General features: G+C 53.4%; 14 protein-coding genes across 14 annotated transcripts; 4 read left to right on the top strand and 10 right to left on the bottom strand.

The window, feature by feature from the left end:
• Positions 1–467: 467 nt before the first annotated feature.
• RHO25_003802 (uncharacterized protein) lies at positions 468–1,231 on the bottom strand (the record flags this gene model as incomplete). Its single annotated transcript, XM_023599283.2, has 2 exons — positions 468–1,129; positions 1,201–1,231. 2 exons carry the CDS (start codon positions 1,229–1,231, stop codon positions 468–470), a joined length of 693 nt encoding a protein of 230 aa, XP_023455016.1.
• Positions 1,232–1,651: 420 nt separating this feature from the next.
• Positions 1,652–3,465, bottom strand: RHO25_003803 (uncharacterized protein; the record flags this gene model as incomplete). Its single annotated transcript, XM_023599284.1, has 3 exons — positions 1,652–1,839; positions 1,919–3,111; positions 3,173–3,465. 3 exons carry the CDS (start codon positions 3,463–3,465, stop codon positions 1,652–1,654), a joined length of 1,674 nt encoding a protein of 557 aa, XP_023455014.1.
• Positions 3,466–3,694: 229 nt separating this feature from the next.
• On the bottom strand, positions 3,695–5,326 carry RHO25_003804 (uncharacterized protein; the record flags this gene model as incomplete). Its single annotated transcript, XM_023599285.2, has 1 exon — positions 3,695–5,326. One exon carries the CDS (start codon positions 5,324–5,326, stop codon positions 3,695–3,697), a length of 1,632 nt encoding a protein of 543 aa, XP_023455015.2.
• Positions 5,327–6,013: 687 nt separating this feature from the next.
• Positions 6,014–7,824, bottom strand: RHO25_003805 (uncharacterized protein; the record flags this gene model as incomplete). The annotated part of the gene is made up of 2 exons (XM_023599286.2): positions 6,014–7,242; positions 7,296–7,824. The coding sequence occupies 2 exons, from the start codon at positions 7,822–7,824 to the stop codon at positions 6,014–6,016; spliced, it is 1,758 nt and encodes a 585-aa protein (XP_023455463.1).
• Positions 7,825–9,345: 1,521 nt separating this feature from the next.
• RHO25_003806 (uncharacterized protein) lies at positions 9,346–9,984 on the bottom strand (the record flags this gene model as incomplete). The annotated part of the gene is made up of 2 exons (XM_023599287.2): positions 9,346–9,772; positions 9,830–9,984. 2 exons carry the CDS (start codon positions 9,982–9,984, stop codon positions 9,346–9,348), a joined length of 582 nt encoding a protein of 193 aa, XP_023455464.1.
• Positions 9,985–11,009: 1,025 nt separating this feature from the next.
• RHO25_003807 (uncharacterized protein) lies at positions 11,010–11,569 on the bottom strand (the record flags this gene model as incomplete). Its single annotated transcript, XM_065602443.1, has 4 exons — positions 11,010–11,166; positions 11,235–11,354; positions 11,416–11,427; positions 11,490–11,569. The coding sequence occupies 4 exons, from the start codon at positions 11,567–11,569 to the stop codon at positions 11,010–11,012; spliced, it is 369 nt and encodes a 122-aa protein (XP_065458515.1).
• Positions 11,570–11,788: 219 nt separating this feature from the next.
• Positions 11,789–12,781, top strand: RHO25_003808 (uncharacterized protein; the record flags this gene model as incomplete). The annotated part of the gene is made up of 1 exon (XM_023599289.1): positions 11,789–12,781. The coding sequence occupies one exon, from the start codon at positions 11,789–11,791 to the stop codon at positions 12,779–12,781; it is 993 nt and encodes a 330-aa protein (XP_023455299.1).
• Positions 12,782–12,990: 209 nt separating this feature from the next.
• On the bottom strand, positions 12,991–13,821 carry RHO25_003809 (uncharacterized protein; the record flags this gene model as incomplete). The annotated part of the gene is made up of 1 exon (XM_023599290.2): positions 12,991–13,821. One exon carries the CDS (start codon positions 13,819–13,821, stop codon positions 12,991–12,993), a length of 831 nt encoding a protein of 276 aa, XP_023455302.2.
• Positions 13,822–14,145: 324 nt separating this feature from the next.
• On the bottom strand, positions 14,146–14,861 carry RHO25_003810 (uncharacterized protein; the record flags this gene model as incomplete). The annotated part of the gene is made up of 2 exons (XM_065602444.1): positions 14,146–14,601; positions 14,718–14,861. The coding sequence occupies 2 exons, from the start codon at positions 14,859–14,861 to the stop codon at positions 14,146–14,148; spliced, it is 600 nt and encodes a 199-aa protein (XP_065458516.1).
• A 222-nt stretch (positions 14,862–15,083) lies between these two features.
• RHO25_003811 (uncharacterized protein) lies at positions 15,084–15,884 on the top strand (the record flags this gene model as incomplete). Its single annotated transcript, XM_023599291.2, has 1 exon — positions 15,084–15,884. One exon carries the CDS (start codon positions 15,084–15,086, stop codon positions 15,882–15,884), a length of 801 nt encoding a protein of 266 aa, XP_023455301.1.
• Positions 15,885–16,909: 1,025 nt separating this feature from the next.
• Positions 16,910–17,980, bottom strand: RHO25_003812 (uncharacterized protein; the record flags this gene model as incomplete). Its single annotated transcript, XM_023599292.2, has 2 exons — positions 16,910–17,842; positions 17,897–17,980. The coding sequence occupies 2 exons, from the start codon at positions 17,978–17,980 to the stop codon at positions 16,910–16,912; spliced, it is 1,017 nt and encodes a 338-aa protein (XP_023455296.1).
• A 347-nt stretch (positions 17,981–18,327) lies between these two features.
• Positions 18,328–19,705, bottom strand: ARG1 (argininosuccinate synthetase; the record flags this gene model as incomplete). Its single annotated transcript, XM_023599293.2, has 3 exons — positions 18,328–19,386; positions 19,440–19,565; positions 19,634–19,705. The coding sequence occupies 3 exons, from the start codon at positions 19,703–19,705 to the stop codon at positions 18,328–18,330; spliced, it is 1,257 nt and encodes a 418-aa protein (XP_023455295.1).
• A 2,837-nt stretch (positions 19,706–22,542) lies between these two features.
• RHO25_003814 (uncharacterized protein) lies at positions 22,543–23,262 on the top strand (the record flags this gene model as incomplete). The annotated part of the gene is made up of 1 exon (XM_023599294.2): positions 22,543–23,262. One exon carries the CDS (start codon positions 22,543–22,545, stop codon positions 23,260–23,262), a length of 720 nt encoding a protein of 239 aa, XP_023455805.1.
• Positions 23,263–24,538: 1,276 nt separating this feature from the next.
• Positions 24,539–25,410, top strand: RHO25_003815 (uncharacterized protein; the record flags this gene model as incomplete). Its single annotated transcript, XM_023599295.2, has 2 exons — positions 24,539–24,611; positions 24,665–25,410. 2 exons carry the CDS (start codon positions 24,539–24,541, stop codon positions 25,408–25,410), a joined length of 819 nt encoding a protein of 272 aa, XP_023455466.1.
• Between the last annotated feature and the right edge of the window lie 275 nt (positions 25,411–25,685).

The following is a 25,685-nucleotide window of genomic DNA, read 5'->3' on the forward strand; positions in this document are numbered from 1 at the left end:
AGCGTCTATCCACAATTGCTTCCGATCTACGCGAGACCTAAGTCTGCGGAGCCCTTCTGCCAGGTTCTGTGTGATGCTCAGGCACCTTCCATCTAGCAGTATGGCATGGGGGTACTGGATCGTGGGCGTATTGCGTCGTTGTAGCCTGGGATTCGCGGGATGCTGAGACACCGTACATAGTATAAACGACTGAATCCGTCTTCCGGAACAGCCAGAGCACAGAGAGCTTTATAACAAGGTCAGCTATGCGGAGGCTGAGCATCTGCGCCACCACTGTGCAACGCGAGTAGAAGGGCAACATCTCAACTCAAGCAGAGATGCCTCAGGCTTACGTGATCATAAGAGCATCACTGGACAGCCGTGAACGAGGGCATCAGCAAGAGCACTGTGTTTCACGTACCTGTCACATTCGAGGGACCACGATCAGGCGAAGCCCAGAACGAAGACAACTTCTGCTCGTACCTCCATTACTTCGTCCCCTTCACAATATTCCTCACCATCTTCTCCAACATCGCACCACCCGTCCCACCGCTCCCCTCAAAATACGCTGCAACACTCTTCTCCACATACTTCCCAACCATATCCACCTCCACATTAACATCCTCTCCCACCTCCTTCTTCGCTAGCACAACCCTTTCCTGCGTATAAGCGATAAGCATCATCTCCCACCATCCTTCCTCATCATTGACCTCCGTGACAGTCAAACTCGCTCCATCGAGCGTCACATATCCTTTTTCCACAATATACCTCAACACACTCTTATCTTTGGGCTGCAACCGGAATGTCACAGCATTCCCATCAGGTCTCTTATCCGCGACGACTGCAACAGTGTCCACGTGTCCTTGCACAAAATGTCCTCCCATTCGTGTACTCGCGCTGACTGCTCGTTCGAGATTGACCCCGCTTCCCTCTTTCAATTTGCCCAAATTCGTCCTTCGCAGTGTTTCGGGTGAGACACCGACTTTGAACTCATTCTTGCTGAATTCGGTGACGGTCAAGCAGGTTCCGTTGATCGAGATGCTGTCGCCCAAATGGCAGTCACCGAGGATTTCAGAGCATTCGCTGATGGTCAAAGAGGTTCCGCCTCCACCGCTGGAGGACTCATCGTGCTCGACGAGCTTGGAGACGGCTGGCCGAGAGGAGGTTCATGTCAGCGGCAGCGTTCCATTCATGTTGAAGAGAGTGGTACGAGGGACGTACTGCCGACGATCTCAACGATGCCTGTGAACATTTTGTGTTTGCTGTAGTGTACTCTTCAAGATGTTCCGGAGAGAAGTTCCAATGGTTCAATGCAGATTGGTGCAAGCGTCATGCAAGAGGTCGATGCCCCTCTACCCCGCCGATGTCGCTGGCTTGACAGGGTTTCGATCAACTTCAATCAAATGTTGGGGCGGGATCAACCAATTTCCAGGACAAGTTGACAAAGATACGAAGCATGTTTCGATTCTGCAATCTCCAACGACGTTCTTTTGAGTCCACCGATTCTCTCTTACGGACCGAGAACCCAAGTGAGCGGACCGAGCATGATCAACAAGCACCAACTAGAAGAGGCATTGAGATATACTGACCAATGTAGTTGCAAAGCTGTAACCTAGCAACACCACACGACGATGGCGAGCCCGAGTCCTTTCTCCAGAGATCGGAAGAACTCTCACCTCAACTTCCTCATCCTCACAAACACATTCTTCGGCCTTCTTGTCACGGTTTGCTTCGCCTGCATCTTGACATCAGTAGGCAAGAATTCGAATTGCCAGAACACAAGCGTGAAGAAAATCCGCATCTGCAGTAGAGCCAATTTCTTTCCCAGACAGCCTCTTGCTCCTGCCCCGAAGACGATGGCTAAGAGAGATCAAGTCAGCCAGAGACCAAGAGTCGTGTACTAACATCTCAGAAAATGCGAAGGGAGAAAAGTACTCACCAGGTCCAGCAAACTGGTCGAAAGCCTCTTGGCCATTGCGATCCTGCTTAAGCCATCTCTCGGGCTTGAATTCATGCATATCACTTTCATCCCACGACCCGATCTTCCCGCCATGCTCTTGACTGGTTGAACTCCTCATCTTCTCGTTCACTGGAAATCCGGGCGAAGTATGCGTAGGCCCCCAAGTGGGAAAGATGACCTCGGTGCCTTTTGGAATATGACATCCTAGGACTTGAGTATCGCACGTCGCGACCCGCATATTTGCTGGAACTGGATCGCCTAGTCGGATGACTTCTTCGATGACGGCGTCGAGATAGGGCATCGATGCTCGAATGATCGCTTCAGTGTTTGGAACACTCGATAACCCGTGTACCTGCTCGATTGCAGTGCGTAGTCTGATTTGGGCATTCTGATGTGCTGCGAGTAGTAGCACTCCCCAGCGAATGGTGGTGGCAGTGGTGTCGAAGCCTCCCACGATATATGTGAAGACGTCGTCCCGCATGGCAGACGAGTATAACCCTTCGCCCAAACGCTGAGCTCTGCTGATCATCACATCTGCAGCGCAGGTCATATCATCTGCATCCTTCTCTTTCTCCGCCAGTCGTCGCACTGCCGCTGCAATTTCCGTATCCACGAGTCTTCTCTTCGCCTTCATCGCTTTTCTCAGCTTTGGCACCACAGCAACAGCGATTATTTGGTGTGCCACTCCAAACGGTGAATTGATCGCAATCTGCGAACTGTTCGGCAGTACGATCGTACACGCAACTTCGTCCGGCAACATCGCATCCTGGAAGACCACTGCACCAGTCACAGGATCGGTCTTCCAGGGCAACGAAAAATTCTCAGCTTGCAACTTCAATGCTCCGGAGGACCGTCCGAAATTCGAGGCCCAGAGCGCTTCAAGCGTAGCATACAGAATGTCCTTGTCAACATCCACAAGAGCGTCACCTACTATTTCCACCTTCTTCGTCCATAGATCCAAGAGCTGTGTATAAGCTTCGTGCACTCGAGGAGCATTGACCCTTTGCAGGAACGAAGGCGCCATCGTGTCAGAAAAGATCCGACGCTGATGCTTCCACTCCTCATTCGAGGCCAGAGCAGGAAGTGAATTTGGCAGCCAGGCGCGAAAAGTATCGGCGAAAAAGGGCGATCTATCGAACTCGTTCGTGCGTCGGAGCATGATGTCGTATGCTCTCGATCAATGTCAGCTGTCTGCTACAGCTCGACTGTCAGATTTGCTTAGATGACACTCACTCTTGCCCATCAGCAAGTACCACACAAGGCTTCGTCCCAGGAAAGAGAAAGACTTGGACAATCGGCGACGCAAGATCCTGGCACAGCTTCGGCAAGAAATAGAACGGCTCTCCAGTGCTCGATGACCACTTCAGCATATCTGGGAGATCTCCCAGCAGGCGTGTGGCTGATTTCCTGTTGTATGGAATACCTTGCAATGGCTTTGGCAGAAGATGCCAATAAAGAAGGCCAGCACAAGCAACAACCAGTGCTGTGGCGGCGAATCCATAGCTGGAAACGATTGATTCAGCCATGTGTGCGTTTGACTCTTTTCTCAAGGTGTGGTATATAAGAAGACGGGAGAGGAATTGCAGCCGAACTCATGATCCGCTCAGCTGAAGCTCTAGTAGATACGAGCTACTCGTGAGCATGCAAGCGATCCCCAATCCTTCGCAGCTACAAAGTATGCCGAGTGCTGCTGTGCAACAACGGAACTGCTTAAAAGCTCTGAGCCGCTTTTTAGAGCGATTTTCAAGCTGCATCCTACTGTTGAAGTAGAGTTTGGTTAGAGAGTAGATCATGGAGCCAAGAGTCGTCTTCTGCCGCTTTCAAATCTGTGTCAAGGGATGCAAGATCTTCGGTGAGGCCCAGAGGCTCCAAGTATACTGGATCATGGCCGTCACTTTGTGCCGTGTCCCGTTCGTACTGTTCCACGATCGCAGAGTAGCTTTCGTACCACTCCTCTATCGCTTTGTACGCGGCGATGATTTTCGTTGTGAAAGATGCTGCGTCCACTCCATCTAGTGAGGCAGAGAACTTTTTCATCTTCCCAAAGTAGCATGGCAGCTTCAATTCGTCGCGGCTGAGTACAGCTCCGTACGTGTTTCCCGGTGCAGTGACAGCCACGAAGAGTTTGGCGAGTATCATTAGAGCATATAGAACTCTTGGAGTGTAGAACAGTGGTGAAGTCGCGAATATTGTCTCCGGTGCCAGTCCGCTCACAATATCCAACACCGCATGGCATGAATCTTTGAGCGCGTATAATGCTGCGACGTGGTCCACTGTCACAACCGGGCTTGCAAAGTCTGCAGCTGCGATGCGCTCAGGGATGAACGGTGCCGAGAATGTGGCTTTGTTCGTTGCAGTGTGCAACACTGGCTCATTGAGATATATCAAAGCCTGATGTCGATATATGAGGAGCTCGGGCTTCCTGATATCTGGTGGCAGCTGATGCGTCCAATTGTCAATCTCCTGGCGCAATTGAGAAACAGTAGCCTTCGCATAATCGCTTGCAAAGACTGTGGGCTGCGACGTCTCGCACAGACCCAGACGTGTCACAGCACGATAGCATAGCAATTCAGCCTGGATGATCTCGCAAAATGTTCGCTGTGGCACCGTTCGAGCATGAGCCTTGACGTACGCCAAAGAAGTATCGTGATGAGGTGTCCACGGGTTACTATCCGGTCTTCGTATGACAGTAGTCATCGCCGAGCCAGTCACAAAACAAGAGAGCCAAGTACGGCAGCCCACCAGTGAGAGATCTTGATCAGATCTTTCAAACCAGGTCCCAGGATCGTGCGTAACGTGCGAGCCGGCAATCCCCAGATCAATAGCCATACTCGTCGAAAGCTGAACAATCTGCAGAATCGTCGCATGTTTACTGCCATATCTCATTCGGAACCAATAGCTCGCAATCAGCAGAGCTTGAGCAAGTTCCAAAGACCTTTCCCCAGCAGCAATAAGCCGACTAGCAAAATCCTGCATAGCTCGATCAACCAATTCAAGTTGAAGATCAAGCTCCAGAATCCCATTCGTTGGGAACGCCAGAATGGCTAACAGCAGAATCGGGTTCCCAGCACGCAGAACTTCCAGGTCCAGCGGCTCAGCATGCAGCAAAGGCAGAACTTTTGAATGCTGCTCATTATAAGCCTCGACAACCCTCAACTGCACCTTCCACTTCACCCTCTCATCAATAAACCTGAAATCAGCATTCGTGACTTGAGCCGGACTCCTCTCATACCCAGGATCCACTCGTACATCATCACTCAGCTTCCTCTTCTTATTCGCGTCCGGTTCGGGAGAGGCATTCGCCAAATTTTGAGCTTGTAACGCATTCGTCAATTCCTGGACCTGAGCTTCCAGAGCAGCAATTCGATCTCTCTGTAATCTTCTCATCGCGGGAATGCATTCTTTCCCAGCGCGGTAGCACCGCTCACAAGACTCATCCCCAGCATCTTCGCTAGGTTCGCAACGTGCTTTGAGGACGTGGCAGTTTTCGCAGGCTCGACGGCGTTTTTGCATATTTTGGAAATCAACTTGAGTGTTCTTGCTGTACTTTTTCGCAGACTCCCTCAGAAATATGGCTCACGGTACTGACAGATTAGCTTTCTCCAAAAAGGTACATGTAGTCATGAAGCGCGTGGCAACAGTCCTCGAACTCCGCCTCTCTCGCTTCAAAGCAATGCTTCTCGGAGCTGAGCTGCAGAGGCGCAGCAACTCGCAACAGGCGACATTGGCAGCTTGCTTGCCAAGTCATAGTCTAACCAGAATCCTTCGAAGCTGAGGTGACGAGTCGTAGACGTCGGTCAAGCAGCTTGGCGACGCCTTCGAGGTTCCTCCGCGTCACGTGTAGAACTAGAAGAATAGAAGGAACAAGGAAGGATTCAATCCGATGTGCAGACGTGCATAACGCACATGGCAATCTCGTGGCACGCTGCAGAGACACAGTTATTTTCAGGCTAAAATGCTAAATCGTGTCATGGACTTTCGTTTCTTCGTAAACCTCGTCAGTCGTGCCGCATCGCCATTTTCACGCTCGAACGCTTCAATGTTTTCACCAGGAATCCCAAGAGCGCCGCTTTCTCAAACGCCATCGCTAAGCATGCGGGCTAGAACCAAAATTTCGCGCCTCTGTGTTATTTTCAACGACCATATCGACGGCAAATGTTTGCCCAGGTGTCCATGAACATCCTCGCATCTAGAAATCGTTAGCCTTCGAACCATGACACCTAATCGTCGAGCAGATTTACCATTCGTCGTTGCAAATGGCAATACCGGCTCCCCACGAGCATTCACTGGTGGCAAATATCCAGAAATGAAAACCGAAGGCTCCGGACTCAGCTTCGCCAGACTCACAAGCCCATTGCTTTGCAACTCAGCCCAGTCCGCATCCCAGATGTATTTCGTAACGAATGCCGTCCAGATTGGCACACCCGCCCTCGGTCCACGAAGAGGTGAAGCCTCGATACGCACAACTTTTGAAGCACTATCACGGATGATTTGCAAAGCATGTCGCATCTCGCCATGTCGAATCTCACCGGCGAAGAGCATCTTCTCGCCTCCCTCGCATTTCTCAAGAGGTAAATCTTCCAGTAGGATCCGGTGTGCGATACCTTCGTGATCTTGATGTTTCATCGCCACAAAAGTGTTGTAAAACAGCACCATTCTCTCATGAAGGAAGAAGTTGAGGCGTGCCCATAGAGTGTGTCTCTCACTTCCATGTCGGACGCGACAAAGTTTGAGCAATGACCCCTCCCGAATGATTTTTAGTTTCGTCAATCGTTCTGAATAATGCAATGGTTGGCCGTATGCATCGAGGGCCATGATCAGGATGATCGCGCGAAAGTCCTCAGGTCGGTAGTACAGGCGTACCCATGTTCGATCTTCATCGAACGACAATTGCATGGCTTGCTGGAATCCGGTCGTAGCTATTGCTTCGAGAGCTTCTGGGGCGGGATCGCCATAGCACTTTGAGCGATCCAGGGACTGATACTCACTCTTGTATCGACTGGTAGGAGAGCTGCCGTCGAATACACTCTGGGCCCAATGAGGTGCCGAGGCGGACTGGCCAGGAAAGTAGGGGTTGCTGGAGTAAGACGTGTGACTGGACATCGTCTGCGAAGAGCCTGAAGAGAAAGTGCTGAAGATAGGCGAAACCAGTGGGGAGGTCGGAGATACTGGGAGTGGAGGGTCTGGCGCATGCATGCCTTGTGGGCGCTCGAACATCAGGTCTTCCGATATTACGGTTGGGCTTGTAGGTATTCGAACTACAGTCGGCCTGCTTCCTGCTCTCGGCCTCGGTGTGCGTGCTCCTGCAAACGCGTCAGTACAATGCATCATACTAGATGAAAAACGGCCACTGCACCAGATGTCTCAAGCAATTCATGATCGTCAGACACGTTTCGCAGCCTCTGCTGTGTCGCAAGTAGTCGAGTCACCTCTCGACGCAGCTGACTCAGATTTGGAGGGCTTTCCCGTTCTAGAACATCATTCTGTGCATCGAGAAAGTCTCTGTAGAGTTCCAACCTTTCCAACAATCCAATGCGTTCTTGACGACCCAGTTGATGTTCCAGATCCTCCCACGCTCTTTCCTCAGAACGTAGCCGTGACCTCGCAAACATATCAAACACATCTTGCGTAGTGTATCTGAGACTTCGGCGCAAAAGGCCAAGGTCGTCTTTGATTCGGTAGAACGAAGGTCCATGAATCTGCGTGTTCTCCAATCCGTGTATCTTTCGCAACTCAGAACTGAGCCCAAAGAGCTCAGAAATGATAGCCGTAATCCTTGTAGCATGTCGTGACAAGGCGTCGCGCAGTCGGTAGAGTCCCGAGCCAGCATCATCGCAGTCCAGTGCAGACTCAAGCAGCGTTCGCTCACGCTGGTGCTCTGCCATCTTATTCGCTGGTACGAGCTTCGCGCGCTTGCGCTTGCGATACCTCCGCCTTCGCAACTCGAGTCATTGGCCGTGTAGAGCTTCTGGCGCGCGCGCTATGCCTCAGGCACGCGAGGATAGTGGTGTGCACGGTATGCGTGACTGGAGTCGAGCACGGGATGATGGACAGAGGCTCACCGGAAGGGCGCTCGAAATTTCCAACCTTCGTGCTCCTCTTCCGGTACGACGTGACTGTGAGCCGCTTGCCGCGCTTGTGGAGCTGGCGATGGCTGATTGGGGCTTCATTTGACCGGTGAAGGGCTGACATCAAGCAGTTTTCTTCCTCGTCTTTGCCAGCACATGCGACATGGAGTCTCTTTTCTTCATGTGAGCCTCGAGGGAATGTCGGAGTAGACTTGCCTTGTTTCAATGCAGTCCAGCCAGGCGTGTGAAAGCCAAAAGGAAAACATGCCTACCTTGACAACCTACCAGCTGAGCTTGGCGACCAGGGACCTACTCGCTATGCAGCAAGCAGAGTGCAGTCGCAGAGTAATTGCGACCGGTCGCTCAATGCCGATGTAGAGATACGATGGGCGGTGTGGTCAGAAGCCTCTCGAAGAGAAATGCGCAATGTGGCCATGGCATCGCCATCTGGATTGAGACTCCGCCAGCCTCAATCTCGTACAAAACACGCAAGAGCGGGCAGTAAAGTTCACAAGACGACATGTGAACAGCGAGGCCTGGACCGCAGTGGTGACTCAAAAAGAGTACACTGGAAAGTAAGAGAGAAGAGAAGTGATGAGGTCGATTGAACGGGAGGTCTGAAACCAATATACGAGCCGAGAGACTCCGCCACACACCACCAACAACGACCGTGCACGAGACCTTCTTCCTCAGGCACAGAGCCTCCCACCCACCTTACTTAAAGGAACCGTACTCATGGATCCAATCATATGCCTCGGACCGCCGAAGCCATCAATTGCGATGGCAAAGCGACTGCAGACCAATCTCAAAGCAGTAGCACCCACTACCCCTAGCTTAGGCAACCACTTCCAACATCCAACAAGTTGACCCGATTAGTGGAGAACGTGGTGTAAGACGGGAAGAAACGAGAAGATGCTTGGTTCTTGAGATCACGCCTCAGCCAATTGACTGAAAAAGGCGTCTTATGCTCATTCCCAACGACTAAAAACAGTAATAGCAGCAGCGTCTCCAACTCAGCCGCACACTAATAGGGTATCTTCGCAATCTCATGTCCTCAAAGAAACGCCAAATGCTAGCACAGGCTAGGCTCAACGAGCAGGTTCTGGCACTCCTTCTCATGACCTTGCCAGATGATGATATGCAAACAATTAACACACAATGCAGTCCGCGATTCCAACGTCCCTAATGCTGTCAGACAGTCTCAAACTGTCAAGGATGTCGAGAAGATGTCGTCGTCGTCAATCCCGAGGGAAACCCGCTCCGAGTACATGTATCCCAACGCCATATCCGTTACCATGCCCCTCATTACATATGCAGGTCGTGTCTGGTGGTTTGAGCTCACAAGAACTCATACTCTTCCTCGTCTGCGTTACGAAGGATCACCAGGCCATCGGCATCGGTCTTCTTGCCTCGCTTCTTCTTCTCCGGGCTCATGATGACAGCTTCACCGTCTGAGTCCAACATCTCATACTCCTTCTTCACGAGCTTGGCGGTCTCGCGGTCCTCGAACTTCTCCACGGCCTTTGCGAGGGCGACGTTGAGGATCTGGCTGCCTTGACTTGGCGAGCGGGCTGCATCAAAGGAATAGGTGACGCCGGCGTCGACGGGTGGGGAGGGAGTGTCGTCGTACTCGTCCGAGTTGCTACCTGATGAGTCGTCCGTAATGGCTGCACCTTCGAGCATATCGTGCTTGCGGGCGACCTTAGCTCCGTGAGCTAATGAAGCTACCGCACTCTTGTTCTCGCGCCGCTTGAAGCTGTACTCGCTGTTGTGTGTCAGCTATAGTGGGGCAGATAGGATGCAAGCTATATGGAATACTGACGTCTCGGAAGGACGATGAGGTCGGGGCTTCGCAGGAGCACGGCCTACACCTCCCGTTGAGCCGAGTGCCCACTTGTGCTTGTGAGAAGCATCGCGCTTGTAGTCTTGAGCAGTGGCGCGGAGGTCGGCGTTGGAGAAGGTCTGCTCAGAGGACATGATGAGGGGTTTCGAGCTGTTGCGAGCTCGGTGTTGGGGGAATGTAGTGTTTGAACGTCCTATGTTGCGATCTGGCTGCAGAGGAGTGGCCTAGACCTGAATGGACACCTTGGTGTCTGTTGATAGTTGGATAGTATTAGAGTCGGACAGAACAGGGACGAGGTGTCGTAGGTGGATGTCTTTGTGACGTCCGGGTCAGCAAGACAAAGAGACAGCAACAACAGCTCGTGATAGGGTGGATGTGACGACTGGATCAAAGAGGTTCGCGGTGTTTATCAGCAGGTAGGCGTGACTCGTCGTTGCGGAGCTGAGTCACGAGGTGATGTAAGGCGTGGCTTCCGAGGGCCGTTGAGCGTTGTGATCGCGGTGTCGCGTCTCGGACGTGTTTGTGAGGTATGACTGTGACAGAAGACGAAGCTGGAAGGCAGTTGTTTGAGTCTCAATCAATAGATGGCGTTGCACAGAGCACAAAGCACGTCAAAGACGATCGAGAGCTGCCTTTATCCAGGTCATCTGGTTTGACTCTTACCTCGTTCCGGCCACGGACGTGTGGGGAGCAGGCGATAAGCACGAAGCAGCGCGATCCCGTGGCGCAGGAGGCCCACGCCCATGCTCTCCGTCATGGCTGCGAGATATCAGGAACGTGGCTGTACGACTGGTGCACGGATCCGGCGGCAGTTGTTTGTTATGCTTGCTTGCCTCGGGGTGACGAGAGCAGCCTGGCAGCGATTGCGATTGCTGGGGCTTTGTCTGCTCCGTCACAGTGGTGAGGTTCCTACGCGCGCGGCCGAGCTCCGATGACGTGCGGGTCTAAATCGGGACGGAGCGCGTTGTCCCACCATGATTGCACGTGAAGCTTTGGTTCAGCCTTGATTCGCCGCAGTACGGCGACGTGCTGGGTCTGCTGATGTGAACGCATCGCGGCCATCGTCCACCTTCACACAGGCCGTGGGCAAGACCAGAAAGTCGGTGACACAGAGCTTGAGTTGTGCGAGGATGATCGCGCTCACACCCTCGCGCTCTTCCTACTCCTCTTCCGCCTCGCCAGCTTCGCTGGGCAGCACAGCCGGGAACCAGCCATAGGTGGAGAAGTCGACTGTCCGTTCGCCTAGGGAGCCACGGCCAACTTGCACTCCTTCTGCGAGCAGGGCGGTTTCCTGATTAGCTGCACCATTCGCCCCTCTTGAGGCGCTGTCAGCTGGACATTCCAGCGGAGGTAGAGGATCATCACCATGACGATGGGCACTTGCCTCTGGCTGATGATTCCTTTTGAGTTGATCACTCGCTGCCAAGGGACCGTGTCGCCGTTGTAGCGAGCGTCTGGCTGGTCTGCTGCGCTGGGCAGATACTTGAGGCAGATGCCAACTTGGCTGAAACGGACATGATCAGAATGTCGGTCTGTCTTGGGTGTCGTGTTCTTCTTCTCCATACCGTGGGCGCTCGCTATCAACCACGATTGAGCCTCTGGTCGCATCGATCGTGAGCTGTCGATCAGAAATACTCACGGATACCCCAATAGAGTCGCAATGTGGCCGTAACTCGTCACCGAGCCGTACGGCACTTGCTGGACAGCCCTATAGACCATCGTATACCATGACGCTGCCTCATCAGATCGAGGCATTGTGGTCGCCGTTCACATGTTGGTGATTGTAATTCTGATCGAAATGCACGAACGGTTTTGTGCGCTCGGCGCGCGGAACCAAAGTCGCGCTAGTGCGTCACCCGTCAAGATCGCCCTTCACTTTCACGACTTGCGCTGCTACAGATCCACTGCTTGAATAGTTGTTCGCAATACCGTGCAGATATGGGTCTCGCCGACTACCTTGCACAGAATTACCTCTCAGCAGAAAAGCCGGCCAAAAAGCGCAAGAGAAAGGAGAAGGCGCAAGCCGAAGGTCTCACGATCGAGGACGACGAAGCACAAAACTGGACGAATCCCACGCAAACCAACGACGATGACGATGATGCACCGGTCATAGTAGGAGGCACGCTAGCAGGCGGGTTGAACAAGCCGGTGAAGAAATCAAAATGGATCAAAGTGGGCGCAGAAGCACCCAAAGATTCGGAGCAAGCGGCAGCGGATGCCATTCTTGCAGATGCGCAAGCAGAATCGCGAGCGCGCGCACAACAAGACGACGATGACCCGACACTTGTTGGAGAGAATGGAGCAGACTACGATGGACCCGTCATGCAGAATGGCGCACTGGCAGGCCTGCAGACTGCCGCGCAAGTCTCGCGAGCGCTGAAGAAGAAGCAGAAAGCAGAGATGAAAGCTATGCAGGATGCGGATCTGGCGTCGGGAGGTCTGGCACAGCAGACAATATACCGTGATGCATCGGGACGAATGATCAACGTGAAGCAAAAGCAGGATGAAGCAGAGGAGAAGAAGAGGGAGGAGGAGCGGAAAGCAAAGGAGGAGCTGGAGAGTCGCAAGGGAGATGTACAACGGCGGGAGAAAGAAGAGAGAAGGCGAGATCTCGAGGAGGCGAAGGTCATGACTGTGGCAAGAGGAGCGGATGACGAGAAGATGAATGCGGAACTGAAGGAGAGGGAGAGGTGGAATGACCCCATGGCACAGTTGCTGGCAACGAAGAAGAGCAGTGGGAAAGATGGGAAGAGCAAAGGTGGGAGCAAGACATATCAAGGTGCATTCGAACCGAATCGATACGGAATCAAGCCAGGCTGGAGATGGGATGGAGTGGATCGAAGTAATGGATTCGAGAGGAAATGGTTCGCCGCGAGGAATAAAGCCAAGGACCGAGCAGCACTGGAAGTTGCATGGGAAATGGACATATGAGCGCATTATATGGACCATTCTTCAAAAGCAATGCTACAATCAAGACCATCTATCGACTACGCGCAAAATCCCAAACGCCGTCATACCCTCAGTGAGGCCGCGTTGCGCTCACGGCCGAGAGAGGAAAAGCACCTGCTCCCCCACGAAGAAATCTTGCAGCAGAACTAGATCCAGCTGATGACTCCCTCTCAAGATTCCTCACCGACATCCTACCGCTCCCTCAACAACCCAATCTCCTTCCCCATCGCTCCAAAATCATTCCCCCTGAACCTCCACTGCGGCAGCGGCGAAGACTTCATACAATCCTCACATTCACTAGTATGAACCTTCAGAAACCACACAACAAATCCCATAGTAATCCCCTTCGGATTCTCCAACCGGAAAACTTTTCGCAGCCGCTCGCACTTGAAATCCAGCGTCTCGCAGGGCGGCTGCATAACAAACATCTTCCTCCAAGAAGCGTCTTTCCTACACATGGCCTTCCATTCCGGGATTGTCCTTGGTCCGAAATGCTTGGTAGTTGTTGCTCCGATACCAACGCCCAACATAGCGATACTGATATGATGCGGGTAATGTAGCGGTTCGGCGATGAGGCCGCGATGGATGAAAGAGTATTCTGTGGTGTTATTCGCTGCTTTCAGAGGCACGAGGTAGCGGTGTAGTAGAGGGTTGGGTTTCGGGATGAGAGGCTTTTTCGAGGAGACTTGTTGCCATTTGCCGAGGGAGTTGTCGAAAGGAGTGGAGACGAGGCTGAGATTGACGGTGACGATGTCGGTGTCGCCTAGGTCGAAGCTGCTGCGGAACTCTACGAGCTCGGTTGATGAGGGGCGAAGGTAGAGTTTTTCTTGGAGATCTTTGCTTGCGATGGCGTACTTCCAGGTGTGGCATACTCGCTGGTTGACCAGGATCTGGTTCGCTGGAAGGTGTCCGACAATATTTTCAATTAATTCTGGCATGGAGAATACTTGGTCTATGGCGGGCGTAGGGGCCTCCTCATCCGAGACTTGAGGTGGTTTTACGGCGTCCGATATGGCCGACATGGTTGCGATGGTTCTGGACATCTGTTCTTCTTGACGGAGTGGGTTTACTCAGAGACGATTTGTGTGAGAGCAGGATGGGCGCGATGAATGATGCAAACGTGGTTTATATTCCACCTCTGTCCTCAAAGACTTGCGTCCTAAGGACGACATATTCTGAATTCTACCTTCCGGCTGATCCGTGGTTCTGCGTCCTGTTCAATGCGGCCTCATGCCCAAGACCATCAAAACTCTCAGCGCACTGGCATCGTGCAGCATATTGGAGGCGCAGTCTTGCTGTCGAGAGCTGCAACGCAAGGTTCACAGCTTTGCGTTTCCCAGGAGAATTCACAACAGAATCTCTCCCAGAGCTTGACCTTCGAACTTGAAAATGCGAATTGTGCCGCCGCGTGCAAAGCCGATCCGCCACCGGCTGTGCCTTCCATTTTTGTTTTTACGACAGAGTGGAAGGTGTGTGTGGCTTGCATTGACCAGTTGACCCAAGGTCACGCCAGTCTGGTCCGGTGTCCTGCGGCCTCCTAAGCCTTCGATCGTGAAGGTCACTGCGCAATACACGCATGTTACGCGCACCCAAGCGCAGGGTGGTTGCGTGATGAACATCTTCGTCGCTATGCTGCGTGATTGCGACTTCAAGCGCGCTTTGGACAGCGTTGACTTGACTGCGAGCCAGCCACAGGAGCTTCGCCTGAAGTCGGCGTTGACATAAGGGTTGGCAATGAGGTCGAGTGTAGAGTCTGCGTCGGGCTGCAGCACACGACCTTTCAAAGGTGCCAGGAAGAGTGCCTTGCAAGCGTTAGCTCGCCTGATTGTATGTTTGCTGGTGAGTGTGTGTTTTAGGACCAAGCAGCGCAGCCATCGAAGGGCGGGTTTGCCGACGAGCCTGTATTCGCGTGACTTACAGCCTGTATCTGAATTGAGCCTTTGACCGTGGCGTGCCAGAAGTGGGACACCCGCGAAGCGACCAGGACTCGAGGAGCACTGAGGTAGAGGAGAATCTGCTCGACGATTTCAGCCGTATGGAGCGCCGCCTCAGCCGCCGCCATTCTGTTGTGTGCTGGAGTTCATTTCTGTTGAGCGAAGTGTTGTCTGGTGTCTGGTGTCGAGGTCGAAGTGCTTGCCTCCGCGCGGCCCAGGCTGCAGCGGGCCGTGCAGTGTTTGTGCAAGCGCGCATGGAAGTGAAGGAGAACAAACCGACTTGATCTCAAAGCCCAAGCTCGTCAGTTCGCGCAACATCAACGATCACCCACCACACAGCACCCGGCGACATGGTCGTCACAGTCTGCGAGTTTTGCGGCAAGGACTTCGGTTCAGGCGCAGGTCGAGCATCTCACATCAGAGCTCGCGCTGCCAATGGCCTCTGTGGTGACTCCCGCCAGTTGAAGATCAAATCGAGCCGTGCAGCGAGTACTGCTTCAACCGCCGCCCAACCTCCCACCCCGACCTACTTGACTCCGACAAGTCGCGCAGGAGCTGAATGGTCCGTTGGCGCAACACTCAAGCGCAGATCCGCCGGAGACGTCGGGCCAGATGGGGTCAGCGAAGACCGCAGCCCAGGCCTGCTTCGCAAGAGAATCAAGCCCACGCGGGTGTACGGCCTCCAGGAGGAGACGCCAGAAGAGCGAGCAGAGCGACTAGGGCTCGAGAGGCAGAGGCAAGCCGATGACTTCCAAGAAGATTTTGCTTCCCCTATCCTGCCGAATCCCTCAGCGAAGCTTGTGGAGGACACGGAGTACGACATCAGAGACGTGCCAGTGGGCGAAGAAGGAATGTGGGTGATCGAACCAGAAACTGGGAAGCGCAAGATATCGTCCAGAACCGGTCGTCCGATGCTTGACAGGAAGGGTCGAGATTACTTCGTCCACTACGCCAACATGTACGAGCCGTGGAAGTTGGAGGTGCCAAAGGGCGAGGAGGGAATGTGGTCAATCAACCCAGCCACCGGCAAGCGCAATCTGTCGACTATTTCTGGCCTTCCGATGCTGGACTGGAAGTCTCGCGATTATGTTGTTCATTTTGCGATGAAGTACGAGCCGTGGAAGCTCGATCAATATGGCAAGTTGCTTTGAGCTCAGCTGTACAGGCGCACCGGGGAGTCACGGAAGGGGCCTACGAGAGGTTTCGAGCTGCGTCGTTCGATTGAGGCGGGATCGGGTGAGGATCAAATCAGCATGATGGCCAGCAAGATTTCGAGAAGGTCCGGCATGGGTCGATGATCACTGCAGTCGCTTGCGCTGCCAACAACGAGTGATGGAGCAGCGAGGAGGCGTCGAGCGGAAAGGACAAGCAGTCCAGATGTTCCAGCCAACGCATAAGTCAAGTCTACCGACGAACAAGCCGCCTTCCAATATTCGCTCGTTCTTTCTTCGTTCCGCGTTTCTCCTGACCACCCAGACTCTCTCCTCGCAAATAGCAGTATCGACCCAAGCAAAAGAACACACCACAAGAGCACACCGGTAGGCTACGATACCAGCGCCGGTCTGCCTCGTGTTGCGCAAAAGTTCGTTTAGACTGCGGCATAGTGGTGTTGAAGGATAGGTGTAGAAGGTGCCAAGTGTAACGCTACTGAACGCAAAACACTGTCTTATATCAATCATCTTTCGTGTCTGCCACACTCTGTCATATGCAGCATACAGCCGACATGCACGCCTGCTGTGAGTTTTTAACAGGGTGGTGAGGTTTGCGTAGGATCCCACGTGATGGCTGACTTGCTGCACGCTCGCAATTGTTCCGAACGTGCTTGTCTTGAGCAGCTGACCTTTGAAGCGAGACACACAATTCCACTTTAGCATCCTAACACGACAGGTCGACGTGACCAGACTGTGCATGCTGTCATGGTTCGGGCATTGGAAGCCGACTCCGCCGTCTTGATCATTTGTCGCTGCGTTGTCATAAGAGTGCCAGATGGCTGCAAGCCGTAACTTCGTCTTCATTATGTACTATCATCTGTACAGAAATACACGCCTGAGCTGAGTATGGTAAGCCGCATGGTGAAACAATTCCAGAAACGCCAGACTCCGCGCTGCCCATGATCACCATCGCCATCAAATCAAACAAACACCTTGAGAAGATCCACAATACTCACACCGCCTCTTTATTTCTTCTGCCGCGCCAGTTCCTCTCTCACCACACCCCCACTAGCCCTCCACCACACATCTCCGCCCCATCTCATCAGCCTCTCCGCCGCAGAGGTTGGCCCATCTACCGCAGGCCTAACATCCAAATAGAACACCGGTTCGCCTGTCGGCTCCGGCGGCCCAGAATAATAGTCAATGACATATCTCACTTCCTTCTCCTTCCCACCAGGAATCTTCCTCCTCACAAACCAATCATGCCGATCAAACGGCGGGTTATCCGGAAATTCGCTCGGCCAAACCTTCGCCATGAAACTCAGCATCCTCGCCTTGGGCGTCATATCACCCGGTCTCCCTTCAAATCGAATCAAATCCGGTTCATGGTTCAAGAGCTCGGCCTCCCGTCCTCTCACTCGCAAAGCTTCCAATCTCGCATGTTTTTCGTACCCTTCTTCTCCTCGACTGCATAGCTCCCAGCCACGGCCTAGTCCTGCATGAAAGCGATCTTCCCAGCCTCGAATCTCTTCCCATGCGCCTTCGTTGAGGAAATTGTGTACTGCGACCATGCTTTCGACGTGTTCGGCGGGAGTGTCGGTGTAGCCTTTTCGCAGCATGGCGTTGTACATTTGTTGCGGGGAAGGGTATTCCCAGGTTCCTTGGCCATCGCCGCGCGGAATGGTGGAGGCTTCGCGCTCGAGGGGGAGTGAGATGGTTTGTTCGGAGTGTTCGCGAGTATTGGCAAGGTTCGAGGGCATGTAGTTTAGAGGGTTAAGTTTGGAAATGTATGAGGGTGTCGTGCTCGTGGGTTGTGGCGGTTGCGCAGACGAAGATGGGTTCATGGCGGCGGGTGTTGTCGATGCTCTGGAGTGTTTGACGGGACAGGCGCTCGGTCGCTCGGTCTGTGATTGTGATGAGGGCTTGGGGGGCATCTTGTTGTGCATCGGACATGATGGCTATGGTTATTAGCTGAGACGTTCTACGTACAGAACGAGATATGGCCAGCATACCGGTGGTTGAGCATCTAATCTCGAAGGATGTGATGGAGGGAGTGGCGTTTGCGCAGCTGTCGCATCTGCCCAGAACCAGCCCATGTTTGCGATCTGGAAGTGTAGAAAGACAACGTCGAAGGAGTATGAAGTCGCTCAAGTGGCGCAAAGAGATGTATCGGAGGAAAATGTTTGGAAGACGAGAATGACGCTTGGACGTGGATGGCGATGGCGATTGCTGACAAGGGAAAGGGCAGCCGCGTTTCTCCGAACTTCGGCCGCTCTGTCCTGTGAGAGACTGGAAATCAAGACTGAAGGTCGCGTGCTCATCAAAACATTTGCTTTTCATTATCGTGTCACAGGCGTCCGAATCTATACTCTACAATTGCGTAGGAGACTCCAAGACTCCCAGCTAGAAACGTGTCCAAATTGATCAAGAAGGACCAGGTCATTTAGATCTTCTTGACGAGGCTCTCGCCAGCGGTCTCCTTCGCGTTTCCGTACTTCTTCAGGCGGATGGCGTTCACGGTGATGAAGCCAGTGGTCTCGGATGGCGCGAAGTCACCAATCTCGTCCATGGAGCTCTCGCTGGCATCGTACAGCTTCTCGGTATCAGACCAGCGGCCGACAGCGCTGAACATGCCCTTGTAGGCGCGGCATCGCACGCTTCCGTTGACGTGCTTCTGAGATGATTTGATGCTGTCCTCGAGGAACTCGCGCTCTGGCGAGAAGTACAGGCCGTTGTAGAGGATCTTTGCGTAGTGGAAAGTGACGAATTGGTCGCGGAGAGCGCGGACTTCGCGGTCCATAACGAGACCTTCCAGATCGACGTGTGCGGCACGGAGCATGGTGAGACCTGGAGTCTCATAGCATCCTCGGGACTTGAGGCCGATGAATCGGTTCTCGACAATGTCGATACGACCAACACCGTGCTTGCGTGCGATGGCGTTCGCTGTGAGGAAGAGCTCGACTGGGTCGGTGACGGTCTTCTTGCCCCCCTCGTACTCCAGCTTCACGGGCAGACCCTTCTCGAAGGTCAGAGTGAAGTCTTCTGGGGTGTCTGGAGCCTTGGTAGGGTCCACAGTGAGCTTCCACATGTCTGCTGGAGCTTCGGTGTTTGGATCCTCCAAAATGCCGGCCTCGTAGCTGCAGTGTGCCAAGTTCTCGTCCATACTCCATGGCTTGCTCTTGGTGCTGGTGACTGGAATGCCCTTCTCAGCGGCATAGTCAAGGAGATCCTGTCGGCCCTTGAAGCGCTCGTAGAAAGCTGGGTCCCTCCAAGGTGCGATCACCTTGATGGAAGGCTGAAGGGCGTAGAATGCGAGCTCGAAGCGGACCTGGTCGTTGCCCTTGCCAGTGCAGCCGTGCGAAACTGCGAAACAGCCCTCCTTCTGTGCGACAGCGACTTGAGCGCGAGCGATCACGGGACGTGCGAGGGAGGTTCCGAGGAGGTAGACGTTCTCGTAAATGGCGTTGCAAGCAATTGCTGGGTAGCAGAGCTCCTCAACGAACTGGCAGAAGCGGTCAGGTCAATTCTCTTCTGCAGCCACTGGTCTTTGCTCACCTCACGGCGGATGTCCTCAATGTAGCACTTGGTAGCACCAATCTTGAGCGCCTTGGCCTTTGCAGCCTCGAAGTCCTCCTCCTGGCCAACATCGGCCATGAAGCAGATCACTTCATAGTCTTGATCCTAGTAGATTATGTCAGTGATTGTGCAGAAACTCGCCTACTGTCAACGCAATGGCAACGTGGACTCACCAGAAGATACTTCAGAATGCAGCTGGTGTCCAGACCGCCTGAGTAGGCCAAGCAGACCTTGCCCTTGCTCATGGTGAAGATGCTGTCGTCTAAGGCTGACTTGATATGATTTGAGCAACTCTACAGCTGCCAGTGGTATTTGTCGAGGATTTTGAAGACTCAATGGTTTGTTTGTGTGGAAATTGGCGCAAATGACTTTTTCGCAGCTCTGCCTGCATGACCCATAGCCAGTTTGCAGGGACGGGCCCGATAAGCTATCGTGCATGAGCAGAGGGCTTTGCGCTCCCATTCCGATTGGCTGATAGATGGAACTCAATGGCGCCAAGTGAAGACGCCGGCCGAATGCGGAGCCGAATGAGCCAACAGAACAGCAGAAAGCAGTCGAACTCCAACCCCATCTGCACTTCCTCCATCTACAGAGGAAGACGAGCCCATCGGAAGACATCACCAGGCCTTGAAGCAGATGTCTCGAGCGACTGTCAGCTCGCTGAGCCCCACGATGACCCTACGATCGATCTGGATCCTCGAGCACTGTTTCTTACATCGACCGCCCTAATTCTGACAAGCATGGCATTGACGGCATCGGGTCCTCAAATCGCAGCGAGCGGCCGATGGAAAGCCCAACACAGCACATCGGGAGCCTGTGTAACAGCTGCGGTCAGCACGTCGACGCACAAGTGAGGAGGCTGTGAGGACAGATGAAGCGCGAGCTGTCATCGATCCGTGGATGCATCTGCATGGCTTCGCTCTCCGGAGCCGCCTGAGGCTCTTCTCTGCCAATTCTCTCCCACAAGGCGGGTATGATATCAGGTGTGAAGGTTTATCGCAATGGCAGCTATGTCCTGGGGGAGTGACTCTCTGCCACATCCAAGTCACGCAGAGAGTCACTCTCGCCTCTTGCACGCGCTCTGCACATCCGTCAGCACGGCACATCGAGAACCAGGTCAACTGTAACCTTATGTTCAGCATGCACCGGCTGAGTTTCGCGTAATCGCATCATTTGGAATTTCAGCTCAAGCGTACATGCCTCTACTTGCCGATGCGAAGGCCGTGGTCAGATCACTCAACAATGGCGCTGAGGCAGATGATCAGGGTTAGATCTGATTCAACAAAGACTCACGTGGAGCTGCGTGGCACGCATGGTACCAGCGTCTGGAGAGATTGCGCTGATTGTCGTCTAATTGATGATCATCATTCTGCAACGTGCGCTCTTTTATTAGTAACATTGCTCTCACGTTGCGCACCTGACCCGGCACACTGGAAGCTCGCGATCTACCCACAGCCTGCGAAAATCCAAGGCACAGTCCTGAGAAGGCGGTCACAGACCGCGTTGATCAGTTCAACGCGGCCATAAATGAAATGCTGACAGACTGGGTACGATCGTCTCCTGGCTGGCCCCAGGTTCATTATAACGTGCGCGGAACGAGCCACACGGCAAAGAGCACACCTTTGAGCAGCGCACCACATACGAAAAGCGGAGGTCGGCAAGTGGAGGTGATTGTGAAGAAGACCTCCACGCTGCGCCCCGCGATGCCATGGGCAAGGTAATGCTGCCAACGATGTCTGCTTGTTCGATAAGCAGTCTTCGAGCGACGTACGAAGTCACAGGCCGTCCCGCTCGTACTGGGCAGTGGGACGCATCTTTTCACTGGTAGATCGCAATGCTTGCGTTATCTGAAGAGCAGAGCACATACTCTTGTGCTATGACCTTGCCAATACTTGCCGGACCAGAGCAAGGAACGTGTTCAGGATTCTGCCGTCGGCCGATGGCTCTCGCCACGCCGCACGTACTTCGGCCAGCTGCTTCGCGCTTCTCATGTCTCGTCTTCATTTCCAGAATCTTACCTGCTAGTTGCACGATCAAAGTCGGCGCCAAGGCCGGCCGCTCTCCTGTTGGGATCGCGTTGCGACGCGCCCGCCATCACCCTACATTTGCTAAAGGCGGTGGGGGCTGTTATCTTTTCAGCTTTTACAGTTTGCAAGACCATGATGGTATTCTTGCGGAGCGACATTGGTCCATCGAAAGTCGGTGTCGAAGTGGAGTCTTAACGCAAACGGGACGATCCGACCGCAAGTCGACTTCACCTTCACCTGGTTGCTAATCCCTGCTCTACTCATCCACCATCCATTATCCCATTGCGGTACAGCGGACAAGGGACAATCCGCGCATCATCAATCAGCCAGTGAACAGCCACTGTTGAGGTTTAGCGACCATGTGGGACGGCGCCTGAAGAGCCTGTGAGACATTGGTCGTGCCGTCGCGTGCTATGGCACTAGCCAACCTCACCCCGGGTCAATTGGACTGCCGGACTTGATGCGATCCAGGATTCTCAGAGCGCTACACCTCATTCGACAGACCAGAAAGCCCGCTGCGGACTACGATGTCGATCGTGAGGACCGCCGATGTTGGACGTCCGCCACGGGAAAGGCGATATTGAGCCATGCAGTCGGCCAACACATCGCCCCGTGTCTCGTTGGGTAACGATGATCGCATAGCACGCTTGCGGCAGAGAGTGCCTGCTACGGGTGAAGCACGCAAATTAGCTTCTGATGCGATCACTATGGGCTTCAGAAAGCAATCCACCTCCTCTTTCGTCCCACGGCTATGTTAGGCATTGCTCTGGCAACTGATATCTGATAACTCAATTTTGTCACGGGACCGGGACTGGCGTCAGCAGTATCTGTAACATCCGGTCTCCGTCGCTTATGCACTGCACTCATGCTCAGATGATGTCAAGGCTCGAACACAGACAAGAACCACATACTCGCAGCCATCACATACATTAGTTTGACCTCGGTTAAGCTGTGATTGAGTCCTTTCGGCAAGGTTTCGGCGCTTGGACTGAACACATTGCGTGCTACCACGATCGACTCCTAAGACACTGTCGAACGCCCAGAACAGATTCGCCATGTCGTCCGGGCGAGGCGGTGTCGAAAGCTCGCAGCGAGGCCAAAACGTTGAGCAGAACCTCTGGACAGGATTTCCCGGTTCCGGTGGTGCAGTCCCGGGTGCTGCACTCAGCTACACTGATCCGACGCCGTTACAGCGCTCACTGGTCCCAGAGCAGCCACAGTCCTATGGGAAACCGACGAATCAGGCACCAGATCGACTTCCTGGCATGATGGATGCGCGCTTCTGTTCTGCCAACGTGTGGCCGCCCGGCACCTTAAATACGGCGGCCGTGAAGAACGGAGACGGAAGCGTGTGGTCGCAACACGTTGAAGGCACCGTTCGCACCGACGCCGGAAATGATCCCGAGGTCGATCAGGCTCCATCAAGTAACAAAAGTTCTCCATCAATACCGTCACGGCCACACGCTGCAGTCGAAAAGCGGTACAGACGCACAGTAAATACCAAGCTGCAGCAACTACATGCCGCCATACCGCCGTCGGGATCATTTTCACTTGACCCCGCAGAAAGGTTCCGCTCTAGCATGGACGGTAGTGAACCCGAGCAAGCAGCCAAGCCCGTTGTACTCGATAAGGCCATTCAATACACCACGCACTTGATTGAGACTTATCGCAAATACGACAATGATATCGAAACACTTCGACAGCAAGTTCGCGATTGGCTTGGAGAGGAAGAGGGGACGTCGTCACCTGGCAGCAACAAGGGAAGCGCGGGGTAGGACGAGCGCAGCGCGGGCCATGGCGGCGGTGAGCACTTGCTGTTGATGCGACTGTGCGCAGGTGGCGGGTTCTCACGGCTTTTGCGCTGCCCTGTGCATAGGCGCTGCTTTCTCAACGGATTCGACACGAATCTCGAATCTCTCATTTTACACCTGCCTAGCAAAAGCTGTGTTGGAAATTACAAGCAACCTGCAATGTCGATGGTTTGATGACAGAGTTATTAAAGTACTGTGCCAACTTCAACAATTCCAGTTGCGCACATATAAGCAGGCTATCAAACACCAAGCACAGACGGACCGATTAGGATTTGTACCAGCCTCGTGCCGAGCGCGAGATATCTAAGACTATCTCAGGCATAGTGCGATCCGGACAATCAGTTACACCACTCTTGGCACCACCACTAGGCGTCACCAGCAATCAGAGTGCCTCTCGCATATTCTCGTGGCCATATACGAGCCATTACAATCTATCCTCCATACTCTTTAGTTCAGTAATTACTCGGCCTGTCTGTAACAATCGTTCGCCACTGCAAAAGCTTCAGACACTCGATTCAGCCTCCTACATTTGCCGACCCTCCTCAAAATGTCTCTCCAAAGATGCAGCTGCATGGCAGAAACAGCGCGTTGAAGCCCTCGAGACAAGGTCAATCGACACTCGATGTGGGGTAGCGCACTTTCTGATCCATGTACGCTCATGCGCTCGCACGGTTCGGCAAGCCATTGAGAAGCGCCGGTCTCGACCGTGCGCCAAAATAAGAACCACGCCTCGCCATTTACAGAAAGCAGTCAGCGACGGTGTTTCATGAACACACCAGCGACCTTTGGGACAATCGCGGTCCATCGCCATTGCTTAGTGGACACAGCCCACTCTGATTACGAGACGCACGTGGCCGACTGTTCATCTCATGTAAGGATTCGACGAGGTATCCGACCCACCTCAGAGCTTGTGTCTCATCAAAGGGCCCAGGATAGTCTTGGGCCATGGAAAGGCGCACGGAAGATCAAGAGATCACTCACCAGGTCCTCCGCATAACTTACCCTTAGCAACCGGTTAGCTTGCAAAGGATTGAGATCAGTGCTCACTGAATGGCGGCGTCGACCGGATAAGTTATATCTTGTCGACCCGGCGTTCATTGCCAACCTCTCTGGACTGGACTGTGTATCTGCGCTTTTAATCGACAATCGCCCCGACTCTCGCCAAAGGCCGCGTCAGAGCGAACATACCATCGACTACAACTGACAGCAAACATTCACTCACTTTTACCTTCATACAACGATGGATACGTACGGTGACACCGCTGTCATGCATAACGACATGCAGCACAGCTTCTATCCGTCAGGATTCTATGGTAAGCCGAACATGGTATAGACCACATATAGACACATAGCTGATGGCATACAGCTGGTGGTGGTCTGACTCCAGACATGGGGCTCGAGTACATGCCTCTCCCTAACTGGAGCACCCAATGGCCTCTACATACCTCTCTCCAACAACAGACCTGGTCGGCCGGCGCTAACAACGGGCTCTTCTCACTGCCTTACCAATACCCTTTGGCGCATCACGATGTGGAACCAACCAGCCGGAAGTTGAGCGTGCAACATCCACGACCAGACCTCCATGTACAGATACCACAAATACCACTGGCTTCAACGACGATACCTAGCATGCGACAAAAGCGGAAGATGTCCCATATGTCATCTGATGACAGCATGGATGTCAAGCGCGCCAAGGTGATACAAGACTCTCCAACATTCAGCATGGGCAACAGCAGTCCCTGTAGCAGTTCCTCCAGTCCACCAGCTACCTCGAATACTCGCGCGCACTATGCCGTGGAGAAGAAGTACCGCTCCACACTCAACGAACGATATGCGACACTAGCTCGCATTGTCACACAACCGGAGACCATGGAAATTTGCCGAACTGAAGTGCCAGACTGGGAAGTGCCGATGAAATTGGAGGTTCCTGAGGAGGGGGCAGAGAGACATCCGGGCAAACGTCAGAGCAAAACTACAACACTGTCTGTCGCCATTGAGACAATAGAGCTGCTGGATCGCGCGTGTGCACGCAAGGCGAAGGAATTTCAGGACCTGACGCGGCGCCTGTCAATCATCGCTGGCTCGGCATCCGGTGCGTCCAGCAGCGCATAAAGACTTATCACCAAATACGTCTTCGACGAAAAGTCGAAGGCTTCAGCAGTCTACAAAACCACACACGGAGTCGCGGAAAGGCGTTTGGCGACGCATCAAATTGGACTCGGAGCAGTCATGGATCCCACTATCACTTATACCCCCTCGTTATACCCCCTCGTTATACCCCCTCCAGGCTTTCATTTTCGGTTTTCATGTACATAGCATTGAGAGCGTTCAAGTTTGTCAGCCATAGCATTCGTTGTACATACAATATCCATCCAACGCTGAAAGTT

The sequence above is a fragment of the Cercospora beticola genome, chromosome 2 (assembly GCF_033473495.1).
Source record: "Cercospora beticola chromosome 2, complete sequence".
Classification (NCBI taxonomy): Eukaryota; Fungi; Ascomycota; class Dothideomycetes; order Mycosphaerellales; family Mycosphaerellaceae; genus Cercospora; species Cercospora beticola.